Genomic DNA, 21,831 nt, shown 5'->3' on the forward strand with positions numbered 1-21,831 from the left:
GCCCCGATCTATATTAAGTGTTCCCTCCTTCCTAACATCAGTCAGTGGGCCTTTGGGGCCTGGGGAAGAAGGAGTGACCAGCCCTGAGAAGGAAGGGACGGGAGGAAGGCTGGTGGGGGGTGCCCTACCTCGCAGGTGGACTGGCCACACAGGACGGATGTGCTGGAGAGGGCCAGTGGGGTCACCCATCAGGTGGAGGCATCACAGTCTCAAACGCCTCAGGGGCCAGGCGGGCAACTTGGGTGTGTGGGGAGGGTGGAGGTAAGCCACGGGGAGTGTGAGGCCTGTGTTCAGCTGGAGGGGGCACGCCCCACCTCAAAGCATTCCAGCTCCGGCTCTTTTAAAACACTGTGCCAGCCAAGCAAAATACGGCTGCAGCACTCAGTGGTCATCTGTCCTCTGGCCCAGTCTGTGGGCTCCGATTCAACTCCAACTCTTTCTAAGAGAACCTGCCCTCAGCACAGCCAACTGTGGGAATGAGCCTGGGGACCACGCTTGGGTGAGGCGAAAGCTGGTTGCACCAGGGCAGACACCTGACCCAGGTGGCCAATTAGAGCCTCTCTCCCCAGAATTGGAATTGGGCACTGGATGACCAGCCAGCTGTGGGGAGTGGAAACAGAAGGTCATATAGTCTCAGGAAAGCAAGGGTGAGGCTGAGAGAGACCTCAGAGCCTCAGGAGGATGGGAGGAGTGGCCTCTCTTCCGACTTTCAGGGTCCAGCTCCTGTGCAGCCCAGATGCTCTTCCCTTCCTGCCCTTGGCTGCCTGGAAGCCCTGCCCACCGTATCCTTACAACACACCCCCTCCTATCTACATCCAAGGGGATTACTCTTCTTAGCAGCCAAATAACCCCTGAAGATGACACCGCTTTTATGAGAAAGGAGAAGGCGAGCTCTAGGGTGTGGGACAAAATGCCGCACTCACCTGTACTGGGCCATGTCCAGCTTGTTGCCCAGCAGCAGAGCAGGGTAGCTGTGCTGTGTCTCCTTCTCATGCAGAGCGAGCAGCTCCAGGTAGCTGCTGCTGCCCTCGAAGCTCTGGCGGCTGTCGACGCTGTACACCACCAGGAAGGCGTGGGCCCAGTTCAGGTAGCGCTCACAGTTCCTGGGGGTGTCCTGGGGCAAAGGAGGGCAGCCTCTGTCAGGGGCAGAGGAGGCCAGGGTACAGGCCTTCACCTGAGCTGTCTCATCCCACTTCCCCGCTCCCTGCATCTCTGTATATTGTTCCCCAGCAGGGCCCTTTTCAAAGGGGCACTTGAGTGTGGATTTGGCCTGTTGTGAAAGGAGACATTGTTTCTGAGCCTCACTCCCACCACCCAGCCCCAGACTTGGAGACCTCGGCCTCTGGGGCACAGAGCCAAGACTCTGGCGTGGCCCCTACAGAGACCTGGCTGTGCCTGGGCACTGCTGGTTTGGGGTCAGGTTCACGGTGCCCCTTTGGCTTCTGAGAAGAACTGGCATCCAGCCTTGGCGGGGGTGGTGAGGACACAGGGAGATGTATGTACTGGGCGGCGGGGCAAGGTTGGGCCAGGGGAGCCTCTGTGTAAACACGTGTGTGCACCTGTCTCCATGCGTACACAGGCGTCAAGCCCCAGAGCACAGAATCTCAGAGCTGACACCGACAATCATCAGGTCTCCCCAGGCCCCTTCCTATCCCTTCTCATTTGGCACATCAATAGATTCAGGCCCAGAGAGGTCAGCACCTCAATCAGGAACACATAGCAAATTGGAGCTTAAAAGGTTTACAGAGTCCCATCTGAGGTCCACACTCTGGAAGCAGGACTTCCCAAGAGGCTGCACTGACTCTCAGCTCTTCATGGGTCATGGGGGTAATGTTACCAGGTCTGCAGTGTCCATGACCCTCAGGTGGACAGGCTGGTGGTCCACGGTCTCCTCAGAGCTGTAGGTATCCTCTGCAACACAGACGGTCAGCCCAGTCAGAGGCAGGGCAGGCCACTCGATGGTAGGCTGGGCCTGAGTCCCAGCTTCCCTTTGCTGGATCCCTGTGCACCCCTGGGGGACTTGCTCTGGGGCTGGCTGAGCCAGGACCACTGGAAAGACCCTGGCTCTCACCCACATGGAGGACACGGGCAGACCCTCCCACCAAGGAGATGCTGCTCCACCTGTCAGGCCCAGAGCACCCGAGGGCACTCACAGAACATGCCACAGGGTACGGGATTGTGTTCTGGGTCCACCCACCACACCTGCAGGATGGAGTGTGTGTGGCTCACGGGCCCAGTGAGCAGCAGAGGCCTCAGGAGCTGCACTGCCAGCCCCTCCCACCTGAACCCCAAGCTTCTCCACCCCCTTCTCTCCAACCACAGTACCTGGCCCACAGGAAGACCCCAAGGACAATCAGGACAACCCTCTGGCCCCCGGTGGGGAAGGGACAAGAAAGGAGAAGCACACAACATGATTAAGGCAGGGGCCGGGGGGGCGGGGGGCGGGGAGGTGGGTCAGACCCTGTTTAGAAGACCCGAGAAGGAGGGGCAGGGGATGGGGGAGGGAAGGACTGGGAGTTTGGGATTAGCAGAGGTGAACGATTATATACAGGATGGATAAACAACAAGGTCCTACTGTATAGCACAGAGAACTATATTCAATATCCTGTAATAAATCATAATGGAAAAGAATATTTTTAAAAATGTCTCTGTGGGCTTCCCCGGTGGTGCAGTGGTTGAGAGTCTGCCTGCTGATGCAGGGGACACGGGTTCGTGCCCCAGTCCAGGAAGATCCCACATGCCGCGGAGCGGCTGGGCCCGTGAGCCATGGCCGCTGAGCCTGCGCGTCCGGAGCCTGTGCTCCGCAACGGGAGAGGCACAACAGTGAGAGGCCCGCGTACCACAAAAAAAAAAAAAAAGTCTCTGTGTATAACTGAGTCACTTTGCTGTACAGCAGAAACTGGCACAACGTTGTAAATCAACTATATTTCAATAAAGAAAAAGAGGTCCCAAGAAGGTTTTACAAGTAATCCTTGTCAAAATAATAGCAGAGGAATCTAGGATGGTTGAAAGTTTTAGGTTGGAGATGGGAATCAAACCCAACTTCAGCTACTTTTTAGCTGTGTGCCTTGGTCAAGTCATTTCAGCATTCTGAGACTCTGTTTCCTCATTTTAAAATAGGGATGATGTGATAACACTGGCTAACAGTTTTCAGGTTTTTACTCCGTGCCAGGCGCTGTGCTAAATGCTTGTCCCTGCACCATTCATAGGGCTGCATGAGGACTGGATGGGCCGCTAGGCATGGGGCCTGGCCCTCCACAAATGCCCGGTAAAGGACAGTGGGGACATCGTGCTCCAAAGTTTCCAGGGCAGGTTCACATTCCTAGGTGATTTTTTTTTTTTTTTTTACTTTTTATTTTGAAATAATTTTAGACTCATGTAGAAGTTGCAAAATAGTACAGAGAGTTCCTGTGTACTCTTCCCCCCCCTCCCCCCAATGTTAGCACCTTACATAACCATAGTACCATGGTCAAAACCAGGAAATTGACATTGGTACCATACTATGAACTACACCACTGACCTTATTTGGATTTCATAAGTTTTTACAAATTGTTTTCTCTAAGTTCTCATGATCTCAAACCTGAGAAAGTATCAAGTGGCCAGGCCTGCAAAGAGGACCTCGCTGTCACAATCATTCTCCCTACCCCCAACTTTCCCCTGTGCCACTGGCCCACACATGTGAGTGTACTTGGCCCTCACCTTTCCCTGGGGGTGGTGGTGCCCCTGTGCCCCAAGTGACCCCAAAGAAGAACCCTCTGGGCAGAACTGGAGCCCTCTCTGCCTGTTGGTAGCAGCCCCTGTGAGAAGCGTACCCCCCAGCCGTGGCGGAATTCTCTCTGAGGGCCATTGGCAGCTAAGCCAGGCCTGGACACACGCCAGGTCCACTAGCAGCCGGCAGGAGTCATAGACAGCTCCCGTCCCCAGCCTGCTGTGGGGACTTGGATAAATAGCCGTTCTTGTTCAAAGACAAAAAAAAAAAAAAAAAATCTCATGGAAAATATGCCCCAAATGTTTAACTATATTTGGTGCAAGAAGAGCTGCCCCTGGATACCTATATCTCCTTCAGATTTTTCTTTATTTTCCTGCCAGAGTTGTCTGATGCATGCCTTTTAGGTGCTTCCCAGCTTCTGTGCCCAAACAGGCACCATGCTGTGCCCAGCCCAAGGAAATATATTAGCCCAACCTTGGTCTCCTACAGTCCCTTAAATGCAACAGCCTTTTGAGGTCGCTGTTAGCTCTTCCATAGAGAGATGACAGGAAGGTGAGGCCCAGAAAAGAACTCTCCCACAGCCACACAGCACCCTATCAGAAGGAACTTGAACTTGGGGCTCTACAGTGGGACCCCCTCACTCCCTCTGCTCAGTGGACAAGCCAATTCTCCAGCTCTATCTGTGCAGAATACAGGGAAAGAGCAGAAGCGCCCCATCCAGCTGAGGCCGTGGAACATGCATGGGCAAAGTGGAGAAGGCTCAGAGGTCATGAAATCATCTTATCCAGCTCCCTCCCCCTTTGCAAGTGAGGTGACTCCAGGGGCTGGGGGTGCAGTGGGGGCTCCTTTCCAAGTCACAGTAATGTCCTGCCTCCCCATCACAAAGTCCCTGCCCTCTGGTCATTCTAGAGTCCTTTACTAAATACGGGTTTCATAACTGCTAGTTCTAAATAACATTCTTAGGACTTAAATGCTGAGAAAAGATCCCTTTCCCGAAGTATTTTTCTCTCATTTACAGCAATAATTTTTAAAATGTCACTAAAGGAGCTCTGGTCAGAGTGTGTATGGGATGATGCTTCAGAAATGGTGCCTGTACCCTTGTTGGAGCAGGATGAGGAGAAGAGCAGTGAGAAGCTTGTCATTCTGCCCTGGGCAAACCAGGTGAGATGCCCCCAATCCCTCTGTGAGAGGAGGGTGTCCTCCTGGATACCCCTGCTCGCTTCCTGGAGTGCTCAGCACAGGTGAAGCCCTTTCACAGGCACTGACTCTCTTGGCTCCTACCAACTCTAACAGTCACAACCTATAACAAGGCACAGCTCACACACAGAGCACAGTCTATTAGTCCTATCTTCCAGATGGGGAAACCAAGGCTCAGAGAGCCCAGTGCCACACAGACTTCTGACTTCAGGTCCTCGATAGCATAAGGCCACCCTTAGTGGAGGGCAACTGGAGTGGTGTCTCATCTTCCTTTGTACCTGAGGTTCTCCATGATCTTAGGCAAACCACTGAGCCCTCTCTGCCTCAGTTTCTTTACCTGTAAAATGGGGATAATAATAGGAGCTCTTCTTTAAAGGGTAATCCTAAAACCAAAATTCAAATCCCATGTTTAACAGCATCTGTGTTGTGCCTAGCACTGCACTCCAAGCTGGAGATAGGAATGAACATCACAGGTGTCCACCTTCAAGAGGCCCCTTTGAGCTCAAGCTCTTGGAAGGTGTTTGAAAAGGGGGGAAAGGGTGGGTCTTCCCTGGTGGCGCAGTGGTTGAGAGTCCGCCTGCCGATGCAGGGGACACGGCTTCGTGCCCCGGTCCGGGAAGATCCCACATGCCGCGGAGCGGCTGGGCCCGTGAGCCATGGCCGCTGAGCCTGCGCATCCGGACCCTGTGCTCCGCAACGGGAGAGGCCACAACAGTGAGAGGCCCGCGTACAGAAAAAAAGAAAAGGGGAAAGGGTGGTTTTACATCTCCACATGGCTAACTCTTCCTTGGATGCTCAGACCTTTCTCCACAGAAGGAAAGGCTCTGGTCCGAGAGTCCCCCCCTGTTGCTGGAACCAGCCATGGGATAGTGGTGGGAATGTTCAGACAGTGGACAGGACCCCCAAGGAGCAGCACTGGCCTCCCAGAATGGCCGACAGGAGAGCGTCTGGCCATCTCTCCAGCTCAGAAGCTCTCAGGGTGTGGTACGAGACAAAAGGCTGAGGTGACTAACCACTGTGGAGCTGCCACACCCCCGCCTCAGACCGTCTGACCACGCGTTCCCCTACCAGTTCAGAACTCCAAAATTGCTCAACCAGGAAGCTCAAACCACCACTGTAATAGGCACCTCTGGTGGGACCCTGCCTGAAGGGTATGGATGGGGGACAGGAAGAAGAGAGACTGGAGATAGGTTGCCAAATAAGATACAAGATAACCAGTTAAATTTGAATTTCAGATAAACAGCTAATACTTTTTAGTATAAGTATGTTCCATGCAATATTTGAGGTAGGCAGAATCTGTCTTTTGAGCCACTGTCCTTGAGAATCTCCGTTTTCCCTTCCCAGACATCCCTGCTGTGTGCCTTCCCTTCCCACCCACTCCCCCACCCCGCCCATCTGACTTCGTGCTCCTGTGTCTCACCCCCCTGGGCACTGACCTCTGCTAATCGATGGGCTCCCCTCAGACCTGCTGGTGACCCTGGCCCACAAAGCTCCTTGGGCCTGCTTCCTCCGCTGTAGCCGAGGGGCTGTGTCAAAGCACAGGCGGTCACACCAAACTTTGAGGAACAAACCCCTTAAGGACTGTCCGCGAGTTGCCTGCCCTGCATTCCTGACTTAGCCAGGGGACCCCCTCTGCTTCCTCTGCTTGACCCCTGGGGTTCTGTGTAAGACCTCCGTGGAAGAGGGGATTCTGCTACGTAAGGAATAAATTCTAAAAACCACTGGACCAAGTAGCCTTGACATCCCTTCCTGCTCTGACACTGGGATTCAACATCCCAGCCTGGACTGAGGGGCTGAGAGGCACCAGTGGGCTGAGGAGCCCTTTCCTTCAGGCGTGAAGGGCGCAATCCATCAGAGGTCTGCTGCCGGTGGTGCTGCACTGTGGAGGTTTCATTTGTGGGACCCCAGGGTCCTCCCGGAGCCCTGGGTTTCCTCAGAGGGCCTTCAGGGGTTCCACAAACGCCTTATGAAGGGGGAAGATAATCTAAGACTGCAACCTCCGTTTCCAAAGAGCAAAGAGCATCCAGACACCCCATTTTTCTCAGTGGAAAGTTTACCATAAAGAAATGCTATAAATGTGAGCTTTAAGTTACAGTTATATTAATAAAATTCTGCTTTTACATATTTAGATATTGGGCTTCCATGTAAGAGGTTATTTGAGGAAAAGGTCCTGCTGCTAAAATTAATTTTCAGAAACAGTGATCTAATTAACTTGGGCAAATCTCAGCTACCACAGATGGGAAGCCATTTGAGGAGAAAGAAGGAAGGAGAAGTGACGACGCATTCAATGTCTCTGTGGGTCAAGTATTACGCTACATCTTTTACATGTGTTATTTCATTAATCCTCACAGTAATTCTCTGAGATAGGTATTTTTATGCCCATTTCACAGATGAGGAAACAGAAGCTCAGAGAGCTTAGGTGACTGCTTCAAAAGTGCACAGCCAATAAGTGACAAAGCCAGGATTCAAACTCAGCTCTGACACCAGGGCATCCCTTTTTCCAATACACCATCATGATACAGCTACCAAACAAGACTAGTTTTCTTGTGTGGTTAAAAAACTGGTTTAGAAGCCAGTATTACTAGGGAATTTCCCAAATGTCTTGTCCAGCTTTTGTGGAAAAGTACACGGAATAACCATCTGGAAGAAAAACACTTAATGGATGTGCATATTCTGCAATGCTCGATTTTTTTTTTTTTAAGTTTCATCATACTTCATATTTTAGGGCAAAGCAACTTCTCTCAGTTCTCTTAATTGGGCTAACCCCCAAGTTGTCTGGGGTGAGCTGAGGAAGGGTACATTTTTGGAACTTAAAACATTTTGTCGCATGGGCTGAGTCATCCTGGTGGCTCCTCCCCTCGGCCCCCAGATGTGTGGTCCTGGTCAGGCCTGGGCCCACCACGGCATATGTGTGCTTGCAGGGGAGATCCAAGTGGGCACGGCAGGAGGGACAGGGGGGAGTGGGCCCTTACCCAAGTTGGGGTCATATTCGCTGATGAACCTCCTGGTCAGAAACTTCACCGTCAGGGCTGCAAGAAGGAGAAAGAAGTTGGCTCAGTCTCCCCATCGTGTCTGGCTGCTGGGCCCTGGAGCCTGCCCCTCTCATTTCAGAAGGACTTATCTAGCCTCTGTGACCCCTCTGCTCTCTGGAGAGCGGGGGAACTGGTTTGAGAGGCTCAGAGGAAACCAGAAATATGGGGAACCATGTCCTTCCCGGTTGCATTCTGGGATGTTTTATTTTGGAGGGGGATGGCGGCGAGAAAACAAATGAGAGGCAAGCCTAAGGGGCGTTTGTGAAGACCCTAACTAAGGGGTCTGGACCCAGGCAAGCAGTTACCTTAGGGCCAACTTGCTGAGACTCTAAGTGAAGAGAGACCTCCCCCACCCTTGACAAGGCACAAAGACTCTGAAGTGTGGAGGCATTTATCCCAGCTTTGGCTACAAGCCAAAGAGAGAGTAAGAGCTGAGTTATCAATGGGTGATCTCTGGGAGGGATATGAACCCCCGAATCCCAAGTAAACACACTCTAGTCCTCAGTCCTCGAGTCTTGGCTCTAAGGCCTCCACACTCATCATGGGAGGGTCACAGAACATAAAACCTGGGGAAGTTCTCCCCAGGTGGAATGCATTAACAAGATTGATTTTGTTCAGAATTTAACCACATAAAGCTGAGGGCCAGCCCACTACTATACTGAACTCTTAAAAAGTAATGCAGTATTTTAAAGAAAATCCTTAAAATTCTTTCCCAGGATTCCTAACAGTGTCAGTTTGCAAACTAATACCCAGGGAATACGTATTTTAAAATTTAAATTCTTTCATTCATGTAGTCACTGGCTAAACTGTACCAGTGACAGAGCCACAGATAACAATTTGATTTTCAAAGGGAAGAGGGCAAATCTTTTCTCTAGGAAAGCATGATCCAGAGTCCCATCTCTGAGCCAGGGCGCTGGCTTCAAAAGTGGAGAGTAGGCGCCCGGTGAGTCTCACAGCTGAGTCCATGATGGCCATTCACTAATGGCTGCAGCTGGAAAACAGCCAGTGGAGAAGCCCCCTCTGCCTTCCCCCCTTCAGCTGCCTGGGACTGGGAATGGTGGGGAGAGCGGTGAACCCTTTTTCTGGATCTTTGCCTATGGTGACACCCCCCACCCCCACCCCCTGGGCTCCAGCTGGGCTCCAGCTGCCAAAGGTGGTGAAGGCAGAGTTCAGTGTTGATAGAAATGGCCTGAGTGTAAATCCAAGCGCTTTGTTCATTAAGGACAGGTCGGAGGCACCTGAGACCATAGTCCAATGTGTTTCCGTAAAGTCAAGAGAGGGGTTTGACTTGAAACAAATACATTTGATAAGAATTCACACTTTGTTCCAGAATCCCAGAGAATTGGGGTGGGGAGTGGGTAGCGGCCTCTCCCTGGGAAATCCCAAAAGCCAGCGACTCTTACCACCTCCCTTCAGGGGCCTGGGGCCCCTTCTCCCCCTGGCCTAAATCAAGGAGCAGCAAGGCTGCGACTGAGCTCCGTAGGGGCCCTGGGCTGGGGATCAGTGCCTAACAGGTCCCTTTGGTGCCTGTAACCAGGGCTGACGGCTGGCCAGGAAGAGGAGATGGAGGGCGGTGAACGGCAAGGGGGAGACCAGCAGAGGACTGGGAGACACAGAGACAGAGGGGAGACAGCTCGGGTCACAGACAAGGAGGACACAGACACAGTAGGGAGACACAGAGGGAAAGACAGGCCAGGAAGAGAAGACAGCTAGCTGAGAGCTGGAGGAGCTGAAAACAAGCTGAGGGAGAACCAAGCAAGAAAAGCTGAGGCAAAGAAGGTATATACCATCACGGCGTCTCATCCAACCCACCTGGGCGCAAGAAGCCCCGAAAGCCAGTGGAAGAGCCTGCCCGCAAGCCCACAGCGCCCCGTTCCCTCCACCGCTCCCTGTCTCTCGCGTCCCCGCCTGACCCCTTCCCTCCCGCCCGCACCCCACTCACCGGACTTGCCCACCCCGCGGCGCCCCAGGATGGCCAAGTTGACCTCGAGGGGTGCGCTCTGCTGCTGCCCGCTGCCCGCGCGGGGTTTCCCGAACACCGAGGACATGGCGACGCTGCGGAGAGGGAGACGGGTGCTGGCCTAAGGGCCCCGAGCAGCGTGCCTGCCCGTAGGGGCCCTCGGGAGCGAGTGGCGGCCTCTCTGGCACTCGCGGCCCCGGCGGCGTCGGCCTCCCGGGCCCCGCGCCTAGCAAGCAGCCTTCCCGCGGCCAGGCCCGACCGTGCGGGGAGGAGGGGCCGCGGGAGCCCGGCGGGCGGGGCGCCCGAGCGTCGCCAAACTCCTTGTAAGGGCTGCGGAGACCCCTGAGAGCGGAAAGGATCTCCGGCCGGCCGCGCCCCCCAGGGCCTTGCTGGACCTCGAGGGCCGGGCGGCGCTGTCACCCTTCGGAGCGACCCCAAGACCCGGCGGGAAAGGACAAGTACCGGAGAGAGGGAGGCCAGGGATAGGGACACTGAGGGGAGGGATGTTTCCAGCCTTGTCTGAACCTCCACTCAGTCACTTCCCATCAGCAAGAAGATCCACCCCTCCTTTTGTTTTACCCAGCTGGCCCCGCCTCCTCCTCCGGGAAGCCTGCCGGGTTCAACTCCGAGCCTGGTCCTTTCTCTGGATCACAAGCCAGCTCAGCCTTGGCACACAACTTCCCCGACCACATTACTCTGCCCTTCGGGGTGGGGACTCTCAGGCATCACTACAGAACCCGTAAAGAATCCTAGTTTCTGGGAACGGGGTGGGGGAGGGGCGGGGGGGCTGGGGGGAAGCTGGGGGGAAACGACTTTACTAAGATTTCATGGCCAATCTGGGTCCAACTTCAAGAAACCAAACCCATTCTGGATTACTGTTTTCTCCCGGATTGGGAGCTAATGAGTCCCATGTGTTTGTGGCCTAGTGTGTAAATGGGGCATTTTATTCTAAAACCTGGCACTCCCTCTTGCCTATGATTCTGGGATTAGTGGATGAGCCTGGCAGGGTCACCTGTCATTCCCCTTGAAACCCGGGGTAAATCTGGTCATGCTGGAAACAGGGCAAAGGGCTGACATGAGGAATCTGGACATTTAGGATCTAGTGCCAGCTCTTTCACTGGGTGACCTTAGGCAAGTCATCTCACCTCTTTGGGCTTTGGTGTCCCCATCTATAATACTAAAGGAAGGGGAAAATAAATCCAATTCAAGCCTAATGGAGAGTGACAAAATAAACCCTGGGTTCTATGTCTGAGTACTTTCTAGAACCCTGTGGGACCTCTCTTTTGGAATACACTCCAGGCTTGAGTGGAGAAAGATATGGGAGTCTCAGAGACTTCTCACTGCAGCCCTTCCCCTTCCAACCCCAAACCCCTATCCTCCCGTAGCTAATCTACCCACCCATGTGCAAAAGAAACCAGGAAAACCCAGGTCAGCAGGCGGAGGGTCTGGAGTCAGAGCCTGATGGTAATAACTTCTCCTCAACCAAGAGAGAAAATTATTTTCCAGGACAGGACATGAATACTGACTCAGCCTAATAGTGTTTCTGGGAGATCATGGTAAACCAGCTGTGTTATTAAGACTCTAAGGTGTTGGGAGGAATTTGTTTAGATTACACCCACAGGCCAGAATCGCTCACAGAGCTAATGGCCAAGTGTTTTCCTTTGAGTTGTAGAAGGAGAAAAAGTGGGAGCCAAGTTCTAGCCACATCCCTGGGCTGGCCCTAGTCCTGGGAGGACAGACTGGTTCTGGGTGGGGCTATGGGGAGACTCAGTCTCACTGGAGGACTGCTGGAGAGAGGGCAGGCTGTGGACCCCCAGAGGCCCAACTGGGAGTAAACCTGGGCTCTGCTACTTCCCTACTTATGTGATTCTGGGGGAGTTACGTTCCTTATCTTTAAGACTCAGACCAACCAGTAGATGGGAGCTGCAAGGAGGCAGGTTCTAGCTCAGTGTGAGTGTGAACTCTAATCACCTGAGCTGCCCATAGAAGGGACTACTGTCTTTGGAAGAAGTGAGCCCCCTGGCTCTGAAGGTAATCAAGGGGGTGACACTAAAAGGAGGTGTTGTAAGGAGACACCACAGTGATTTGCAAGATGGGATGAGATGACCTTAACTCACTTCTATTTAAAAGATTTGAATTCTTTGCCAGCTGGTTACTCAGGTCCTCAGCTGTGACCGCTAAGTGCCCAAAGTCTGCCCCTCCTACGAGGCTTGGGAGGAAAACAGGGCCCATCTCACAGTTGCAACCACTCCCATTCCCCATCCTCAGCCTCCTCATCTGTGGGCTGCTTGTCCAGCACTCAGAAGTGCCCTTTGTGGACCAGAAAGGCTCTTGGAATCAGTCACTTACTGCCAGACTACTTTGTCCATCTGGGCCTCAGTTCCTCATTTTATTACTCCCTGTACATTTTTTCTCACACATCACTGTGTTCTCAACCACTACCAACAGTTCCAAAATCTATCCAAAAACACAGTCAAAGGACTTCCCTGGTGGTCCAGTGGTTGAGATCCTGTGCTTCCACTGCGGGGGCACGGGTTCAATCCCTGTTCTGGGAACTAGGGTCCCACATACTGCGTGGCGAGTCCAAAACAAACAAAACAAACAAACAAACAAATACAGTCAAATAATTATGGAAATTTGATATAGGAAATTTGAAGTGCTGAGTCAGACCTAAAAGATTAAAATATAAAAATTCCAACATTTCCACCTATGTCATTCCCTGGGGGGTACAATTTATTGAAAGGAATAGTCATTGTTTTTATACACAAATACCATCACCAAATTATTGACCTGTCTTGGGGATTTTTTAAAAATCTATGAATAATGTTGAGCTGAAAGGACTCTGATTTAAAGGATTTGAAATACACGTGTTTCGAATTCCTACCAATGAGAAATCACCATTGACTCTCAGGTGCCCTTCTTGGTCTATTTTTCAAAGACCCCAAACTCATTCAGAATTCCCAGAGCTGCAATATAATTAAATATCTATTAGACTAAGCCAATATGATAATAATCTCCTCGAATTATTCACAATGCTTAATGCACTTTTCTGTTTTTGTTTTTTGGGGTTGTTTTTTTGCCGTATGCGGGCCTCTCACTGTTGTGGCCTCTCCCGTTGCGGAGCACAGGCTCTGGACATGCAGGCTCAGCGGCCATGGCTCACGGGCCCAGCCGCTCCGCGGCATGTGGGATCTTCCTGGACTGGGGCATGAACCCGTGTCCCCTGCATTGGCAGGCGGACTCTCAACCACTGCGCCACCAGGGAAGCCCCACTTCTCTGTTTTGTATCCATCTGTTCCTTATTATCATCCTAAGAGGTAGTTATCACACCCATTTCATAGTGGAAGAGTTACAGAGACACCTCGTCTTTAAAATAGGGATGATATTAAGTATTAGATGAGATAACATGAAAATATTCCACCTAGAGGTTTGTCCATAGCCCAAAACAGCAAATGATAGTTCCCTGCACTCCCCTGGACACGAATAGCTCACACTTCTCACCCAACTGCCAAGAAGCCACAACTGTTTAGTGACCAGGAATTTGGGCACTTTGGGTCAAGAGAGAGGTTATTCTGCTAGGGTCAGTATCCCAACCCTCCTTATCACCACCTCCCCACATTTGAGGCTCTTATAAGGGGCCCTGGGGCCCTCGAACTGCAGAGGATGTGGCCCCTCACCCAGCAGTGGGCTTGCAGTAGGTGCTCAATAGGTGGCTCTGGAGTGAGTGGGGCACATACAGGTCTAGACAGGTAGGACTAGATCCTGTCCTTGCCACCCACCCCTACTCCCACCCCCAGAAGCCATTCCACATAAAGCTAACCTTTTGGGACCGCTTTGTGATGTCACTGCATTCCCTGGAGGCACAATATGACAACCATTTCTGTGATTTTTCAATTATAAATTCAGATGTCAAAACTGAACAGAACCTTAGAAGTCAGATCCAAGCTCCACTTTACAGATGAAGAACTGAGGCCTGGGGATTTCCCTGGTGGTCCAGTGGTTAAGACTCCGCACTCTCAATGCAGGGGCCACAGGTTTGATCCCTGGTTGGAGAACTAAGATCCCGCATGCTGCATGGCATGGCCAGAAAAAAAAAAGAACTGAGGCCTGGACAGGTTGGGTAGCTTTGCAAGCCAGTGGTAGTACCAGCATCAAAGCCCAGCAGGAATCCTGCCTCCTAGTCCAGTGCTCTTCTTCAGGTCCAGGCAAGCTCATCACTACCCTGTGTGCAGAAATACCACCATGGGTGGCAAAGGCCAGGGGTCACCCATCAGGCAGGAGGGCCAGGAGGTCACAGTTGGAGGGAACTTCAGGTTCATATGGTTCAACACCTTCATTTATAGTGGAGGGTCGGAAGGGGAATTGTGCAGGGTGGTGGGGCTGGGCCCAGTCCTCCACCAGATTGCAGGCTCTCCTGGGTCAGGGGTTGTGTCTCCTCCATCAGACTGGGGATTCCTACTTAGGTTAGGGCTCAGAAGTCCACCAGATCCCTCAGTGTGCCAATCACTGCAGATAGAGAGATGTACAAGGTGGGGCATGTGCTCTAGAAAGGCTCAGGGTCTAACACAGAGCCCCTTTCCTTGCCTCCACCCTCAAACTTGCTAAGTAGAGAGGGAGGTTGGTGTGGGGTCGGGCAGAGCCTGGGAACTCCGTGGGCTGCCCACAGCCATGACAGTTTCCTTGTCCTCTCCAAGTCCCAGAGGGACATTTGTTGTCCGGGTGGAGGAAACTCTCACCAGCTGCAGAAAACACCCCACTGGGGCCTTGGGCACAGGGCCAGAGTGCTGATCCTGGACTCAGCCTCAGAGTCATGACCCCCCACCTTGGTTGACCCCCTCTGTACTTCCTGGCTGCTGAGGGTGGGAGCCGGGTGTGTGCACTAGCCCTCCAACCCACTGAAATCAGGGATGGACTTGTGAAAAACTGGGACTGGGAGGGAACTTCCGCCAGTAGGGGGTTCGTGCTCCTTCCCACTCCTGCTCTCAGGAGAGGTGCAGGGAGTGGTTCTGTCTGTCTACCAGTTACTAGGTGCCAGGAACAGGCCATCTGGGGAGGGAACTGTGGCCCCCTGGGGGTCAGCCCCTTCCCCACCCGCCCCTTCGTTTGAGCCTGGCAGGAGGCAGCTGCTTCCCTTCCTGAAGAAAAGGCTGATGCAGGTGAGGAGAGGCAGCTGGCCTGGGGCCTGGGGTCAAGTGGATGGGGTTCAATCCATCCCACATTTTCATTCATAACCAAGGCAAAGCCCATTCCATGTCTAGGCATCCCTTTCCTCATCTGTGAAATGAGAACAGTCAGACACTCTCCCTATCCTTGAGACCACTAGCAAGGACAGAGTCAGGACTGGGCACGGCAGAGCCCACTTTCCTCCAAGGAGGGGCTGTCATGCTTTCAGCCAACGTCTAGCCTCAGGGAAGGAGAAAAGCTGGCAGAGGGCCTGGGATAGTATCCGTGGGGACTCCTGCCCACCCCCTCTATCTCTTCCTCCTCTTCCTGTCTGGTCTCTGGGGCAGAGTCTTGCATATTTCTGGCTGCTGCCTCCAGGCTTCTGGCTTCCCAGGCTCACACAAGTGGTCCCCACATCCCAGCCCTGCTCTAATGGGGTGAACTGGGTGAGAGTCCCCGGCAAGAAAGGCACACTTGTGTTGGGTCTGCAGATTCATACTTGAGGATCTGTGCATGTGTGTGTCTTGGGGGGAGGGAAGTTCCCCTGCTCCCTTCCCAAGTACAGCTTTAACGCTGTGAGCCACTGAGCTACCCCAGCCCTCCTGAAGAAGACCTGCTGCTGAACATCTCCTGAAAGGCAGATACATCCTACACAGGGCTGGGCCTCAGTTAACCCACCTGTAGAACAAGGTAGCAGGAGAAGATAATCACCACGCTCCCTTCCGGCTGACATTTTGGAACCCGGAGTCTTAGGTGGTCACCCAGGAAAGTTCTGGGCAAGGTGGGCAGCAGGAGGCCTGGGGCTGTCTGCTTCCAGACCCTGGGCAATTCCCTGTCTGATCCTCTACTGTAAGTGAAGGGGGTGAACCATAGGAGACTGAAATTCCTTCCAACTGTGACCTCCTGGCACAAAGGGACTGCCCAGCATTTGTAGCACAGGGAGGAAGCAGAGCACAACGGTTAGAGACGCAGGCTCTAGGGTCAGACTGGCTGCACTCCAGTCCTAGCTTTGCTGCTCTCTGGCCATGTCATCTCGGGCATGTGAGTGAACCTCTTGGTGACTCAGTCTCCTCATCTGTGAATTTAATAATATCTGACTCATGCATGCTGTAAGCAATAAATGGATAATATCTATCAAACGAGGGGAAATAATAGTTATTTCTCACCTGATTGCTGCGAGGATTATAGACGTTCAAGTGCTCACAAAATGCCTGACAGTGCAATTTAAGTGTTGAATATTATTTCAAGAAGCCTGTCTCCTTCCCATCCACAGACATATAGTCCCCTCAGCAGCCCCACTTTCCTTTTCCCAATATCTGAGCTATACAGCAATGGGCGAGTGGGGAGTAGCAAGAGGGGAACAGACACCAGCTTCCCACACCCATCCCGAGTCAGGGAATACTTCCACATTCAGGGACTTACTGAACGTTCACCTGTTACCCACGCATTTTTACAGAGAAGGAAATCGAGGCTCAAAAAGAGATTGGTCTAAGGGCTTCCGTGGTGGCGCAGTGGTTAAGAATCCGCCTGCCAGTGCAGGAGACGCGGGTTCAAGCCCTGGTCCGGGGAGGTCCCACATGCTGCGGAGCAACTAAACCTGTGTGCCACAACTACTGAGCCTGCACTCTAGAGCACACGAGCCACAACTACTGAAGCCCGTGTGCCTAGAGCCCGTGCTCTGCAACAAGAGAAGACACCGCAATGAGAAGCCCGCGCACCACAACAAAGAGTAGCCCCCCGCTCGCCGCAACTAGAGAAAAGCCCGTGCGCAACAACGAAGACCCGACGCAGCCACAAACTAATAAAATTAAATAACCATTAAAAAAAAAAAAAGAGATTGGTCTAGCCCAGAGTCAGGGGCGGAGGCCCAAGCCAAAAGAAAACTTACTCTGGACCCCAGCCTGGCCCACTCTACGTGTTCCACCTCTGCCTCTCCCTCCGGCACCCGAGTACCCCTGCCCCACCAACCGAAGGCATGAGCTAGGTATTCATCCCGTCCTTGCTCTTTCCCAGCTGAATGACCTTGAACAAGTCATGTAAATTCTCTGAGCCTCATTCCGAACACTGTACAGACACTGTCGAAATACCGTGAAACAGGTGTTATTATTGGCCCCATTTCGAAGAAACAGAGGGTCAGAGTTAGGGTACCTGCACGAGGGTTTACAGCTGCTTTAGTGCAGGTTAAATGGGATATTTTGTAAACTGCCCTCATAGTGCCCTGAATGCACTAGGTGCCCGGTATATGGTCACCATTATTACTATTTTTCTTACGGAAGTGAGTGACCCGGCAGGTCTCCAGATGCCCTCCGGGCCCTCGGCCATCCAGCCCGCTGGCCACCACATCACATGAGCCGTACTATCTTTAGCCAGGAAGATATTTATATGCCCCGGGTAAGTTTTTGCTGGTACGGGGGAGCCCCGGAGTCGGTGACCGCTGCATCCAGGTCCCCGGAGGCGGCCTCCGCGCCTGGGCCCGCCATGCCGCAGGGCCCTGGGGCCCTGATGCAGGTGTGGGTGGGCAGCCAGCTCTTCCAGGCCGACCGGGCCCTGCTGGTGGAGCACTGCGGCTTCTTCCGCGGCCTCTTCCGCTCAGGCATGAGGGAGGCGCGCGCGGCTGAGGTGCGCCTGGGCGCTCTGAGCCCGGACGGCTTCTGCACCATGCTGCGAGTGCTGCGCGGCGAAAGGCCGGCGCTGGCGGCCCCCGACGAGCTACTGCAAGCCGTGGAGTGCGCCGCTTTCCTGCAGACGCCGGCGCTGGCACGCTTTCTGGAGCACAGCCTCACGTCGGACAACTGCGCGCTGCTGTGCGACGCTGCCGCCGCCTTCGGCCTGCACGACGTCTTCCACAGCGCGGCGCTCTTCATCCGCGACGGCGCCAGCGAGCAAGCGGCCGAGCTGGCGCTACCCGAGGCTCGCGCCTACGTGGCGGCGCTGCGACCCAGCAGCTACGTGGCCGTCAGCACTCACGCGCCGGCGCCCGGCTTCTTGGAGGACGCATCGCGCACCGTGTGCTACCTGGACGAAGAAGAGGACGCGTGGCGCACGCTGGCCGCGCTGCCCCTGGAGGCCAGCACGCTGCTGGCCGGCGTGGCTACGCTGGGCAACAAGCTCTACATCGTGGGGGGCGTGCGGGGCCCCAACAAGGAAGTGGTGGAACTGGGCTTCTGCTACGACCCCGACGGCGGCACGTGGCGCGAGTTCCCCAGCCCCCACCAGCCGCGCTACGACACGGCGCTGGCCGGCTTTGACGGCCACCTTTATGCCATCGGGGGCGAATTCCAGAGGATGGCCATGAGCTCCGTGGAGCGCTACGACCCGGCCACGGGCTGCTGGAGCTTCGTGGCCAACCTGCCGCAGCCAGCTGCCGGCGTGCCCTGCGCCCAAGCCCGCGGCCGCCTCTTCGTGTGTCTGTGGCGGCCAGCCGACACCACGACTGTGGTGGAGTACACGGTGACGGCAGACGCGTGGCTGCCCATAGCCGAGCTGCGGCGCCCTCAGAGCTATGGCCACTGCATGGTGGCCCACCGCGATAGTCTCTACGTGGTGCGCAACGGACCTAAGGATGACTTCCTGCACTGCGCCATCGACTGCCTCAACCTGGCCACGGGCCAGTGGACAGCGCTGCCCGGCCAGTTCGTCAACAGCAAGGGCGCGCTTTTCACGGCCGTGGTGCGCGGCGACACCGTCTATACGGTCAACCGCATGTTTACGCTGCTCTATGCCATTGAGGGTGGTACCTGGCGGCTGCTCAGGGAGAAGGCCGGCTTCCCACGGCCCGGCTCCTTGCAGACCGTTCTCCTCAGGCTGCCTCCCGGTGCCCGGGGGCAGGTGGCGTCCACGACGCCAGAACTGTGACCCCTGGGCTGGGCTTTAGGAGGGGATGCCCAGAGTCTTCTCTGAGCCATGGCTGAGTCTATTAGACTGGCCTTAGGAGCTGCTGGGAACTTCTCTCTCCCTGCCCCAGGTGAGACATCGGGGGCCTTGTGCCTTCTGCTTCTGGTGGTGTGAACACGTCCAAGGATCTCAGGAAGCAACGACTCTGGCATCTCAACCCTAAAATTACTTGGGCTGTCTTGAGAGCTTGTGGGTCACAATGTCAATGGAAGGGATGGGGGGTAGGATTTCAATAATCCAGGCTTGTGTATGAATGGGCCAGTAATTGAGCACCAGCTGGGAGTGGGTTAAGTGATGTTAATCAAACTGACAGTCAGGCAAGAATTAGGCACCTACTGTGTGCTCAGCAGGGTGCTGCACCTAATGTGACTGTAGTGGACAGACAGGGGTCCATAAAGCTTAGAGTCTTGCCAAGGACAACAAAAGGTTTACACACATTTGTCTTGATCCACATAGGGCTAAAGGCAACAGGGCAAAAACAAACAAAAAACCCCAAACCCTGCAATATAATAAAGTCCTGAAGAAATCAGGGCAAAGGGAAAATAGGGAGAGGAAAAATATGTTACTTCAGGCAGAAGGGTAGTAAACTGTATGAAGAAGACAGGCAGGATAATTAGCTGCTAAATGGGGAGATTCAGAAGAGGAGAGACCGGGAAAGCTGGAGCAGATGGGAAGAGTCTGTGAGCCCTGCCTTTAAGGCAGAGCAGCCGTAGATGGAGGCCTTTGGGGAGGCAGTGAGGCTGCACTGGCTTGTAGAGACAGAAACTGAGCTGAACCTGGAGTGAGACCTGTGAGGGAAAAAGGGTTCCCCATACCCTCTAATGGGATGTGGGCCCGCAGGGAAGAACCCAGTTGGAAGTCCCTTATCCACTGCCCTTTTTGTCTTCACTCCAGGGCAATAGACTATTAATTTCCATGACTTCAGGTTACTCAAGGTATGAGCCCAATTTTGGGCAGGTCTAACTGCCTCATCTTCCTCACCTGTATCCCTTCCTCTACATTCTACAGGTTAATTCTTTCCTCCTAGCCTCCACTCTTGCCATTCCCTGGACCTGGAACGCCGTTCCTCTTCCTCTCTGTTGGCTCTGTGCCTACCTTCTCTGTGCAGGGTTGGCTTTTCCCGACGATGGCTGCGTGCATTGCTCACTGCACCCCTGACTGACGTCCTTTTCCATGTGTGTATGTGCACATGTGTGCAGCCGTGCACATATGTAGATAGCAAGAGCAGAGATCCTTTTGTGCTGTCAGCTGAGCTGGGACACTTTCCCACCTACAGAATAAAATGATGATGTCCTACAAAAGAACATGTCTACGCAACAGAAACAGACTCACAGACATAAAGAACAGACTTGTGGTTGCCAAGGGAGAGGAGGGGTCAGGGAGGGAAGGATTGGGAGTTTGGGATTAGTAGATGCAAACTATTATATGTAGGATGGATAAACAACAAGGTCCTACACTATACCACAGGGAACTATATTCAATATCCTGTGATAAACCATAATGGCAAAATATATGTATATGTATGAGTCACTTTGCTGTACAGCAGAAATTAACACAACACTGTAAATCAACTATACTTCAATAAAAAATTTTTTAAAAGAAAAACATGAGGTCCTGGGACTTCCCTGGTGGTGCAGTGGTTACAAATTCACCTGCCAACACAGGGGACATGGGTTCGATCCCTGGTCCAGGAAGATCCCACATGCCGTGGAGCAACTAAGCCCGTGTGCCACAACTACTGAGCCCACGCACCGCAACTACTGAAGCCTGCACACTCTAGGGCCCACGCTTCGCAACAAGAGAACCCCCACTCGCTGCAAAAGCCCATGCACAGCAACGGAGACCCAACACAGCCAACAAATAAATAAAATAAATAGTTTTAGAAACAAACAAAAAACATGAGGTCCTGAAAGACATCAGGCTGTAGAGATCACTAGTTAGGGACCTGCTGCTGACCTCTGGTGCTGACCTCTGGTGTTAGATGAGGACTCTTATCTCGCCTCTAGAGTACCCTGACCCTGGTTTCTGGTCAGATGCCCAGCTCAGTCCTCCAGCCTCTCCAAGCCTCTGGGCAGACTTCTCCGAGTGGTCCTAAGTGGTCTCCATCCTCCAAGACCCAAGGGCCGTGGGAAATCCTGGCCTCATCACAAATGGAGAATGCAGCATCAGCCTGGCACCTCCTGGGCATGGAGGCTAGTGTCTGGGCTGCCCCTCATTGCCTCCTCCCCTGACCTATGTTCCTGTGCCAAGCCCTGGAGAATGCTGCCCTCAGAAGCCTGGGACCTTTTAGGCCTGGATTAATTTAATCTGATGAGTCACAATAATAAATCCTGACTTGGGCATCCTGTGAATGATGTGCAAAGTACTTTCACATCCATCTCCCCACTCCAGCCCTACCTCAGTCATGGGGGTTGGGTACCTTCTCCCAACTGATGAGATGTGTGAGGTTCAGAGGTCAAGTGACTGGCCCATGCCACAGAGCCCCTCACTTTTTTGTTCTATCAATATGTAATTTTATTCACATGTCAAAGATTTATCTAACTCATTAATAAGGGAACCAAAAGAATGGTAGGGCTGGTTCAAAGGCACATTTGAGAGACAAGAGATCTGTATATGTTGTTGGAAAACATATACTGAAATAAGTTTGCCAAGGTACAGGTAAAGCCGGTTGGTGTCTTACAGGGAATAAAAACGTAACTTTTGTGGTTCTCTACTGGACTAAATTCCTTTTCATCTTCACATACATGCACATACATACTTGTACATGCAGCTACGTTAGCATGTAACTTTACAAAGTCAGGACCCTAATCAAGAGTAAATAGTAGAACAAAGGCACAGTCTCCTAGAGAATTAAATAACTCTTAGTGCTTCAACTC

At 53.2% G+C, this 21,831-nt stretch overlaps 2 protein-coding genes across 5 annotated transcripts in view; one reads left to right on the top strand and one right to left on the bottom strand.

The window, feature by feature from the left end:
- RASL12 (RAS like family 12) overlaps positions 1-21,831 on the bottom strand; it is a 29,443-nt gene that overhangs the window by 3,700 nt on the left and 3,912 nt on the right. For 2 of the 4 annotated variants that reach the window (XM_060151966.1, XM_060151950.1), the window contains 4 exons: positions 9,881-9,993; positions 7,879-7,935; positions 1,838-1,911; positions 924-1,114 (listed from right to left, as the gene is read on the bottom strand). In XM_060151966.1, coding sequence (XP_060007949.1) covers positions 924-1,114; positions 1,838-1,911; positions 7,879-7,935; positions 9,881-9,986 — 428 coding nt within the window. In that variant the 5' untranslated portion in view covers positions 9,987-9,993. Of the gene's footprint in view, positions 1-923; positions 1,115-1,837; positions 1,912-7,878; positions 7,936-9,880; positions 10,163-10,360; positions 10,438-21,831 lie in introns of those variants that run through there. The other 2 variants (XM_060151974.1, XM_060151959.1) reach the window with 2 other exon arrangements.
- KBTBD13 (kelch repeat and BTB domain containing 13) lies at positions 17,261-20,560 on the top strand. Its single transcript, XM_060169644.1, has one exon. The coding sequence runs from the start codon at positions 17,408-17,410 to the stop codon at positions 18,914-18,916; it is 1,509 nt and encodes a 502-aa protein (XP_060025627.1). The 5' UTR covers positions 17,261-17,407; the 3' UTR covers positions 18,917-20,560.

Source organism: Lagenorhynchus albirostris, chromosome 1, assembly GCF_949774975.1.
Source record: "Lagenorhynchus albirostris chromosome 1, mLagAlb1.1, whole genome shotgun sequence".
NCBI lineage: Eukaryota > Metazoa > Chordata > Mammalia > Artiodactyla > Delphinidae > Lagenorhynchus > Lagenorhynchus albirostris.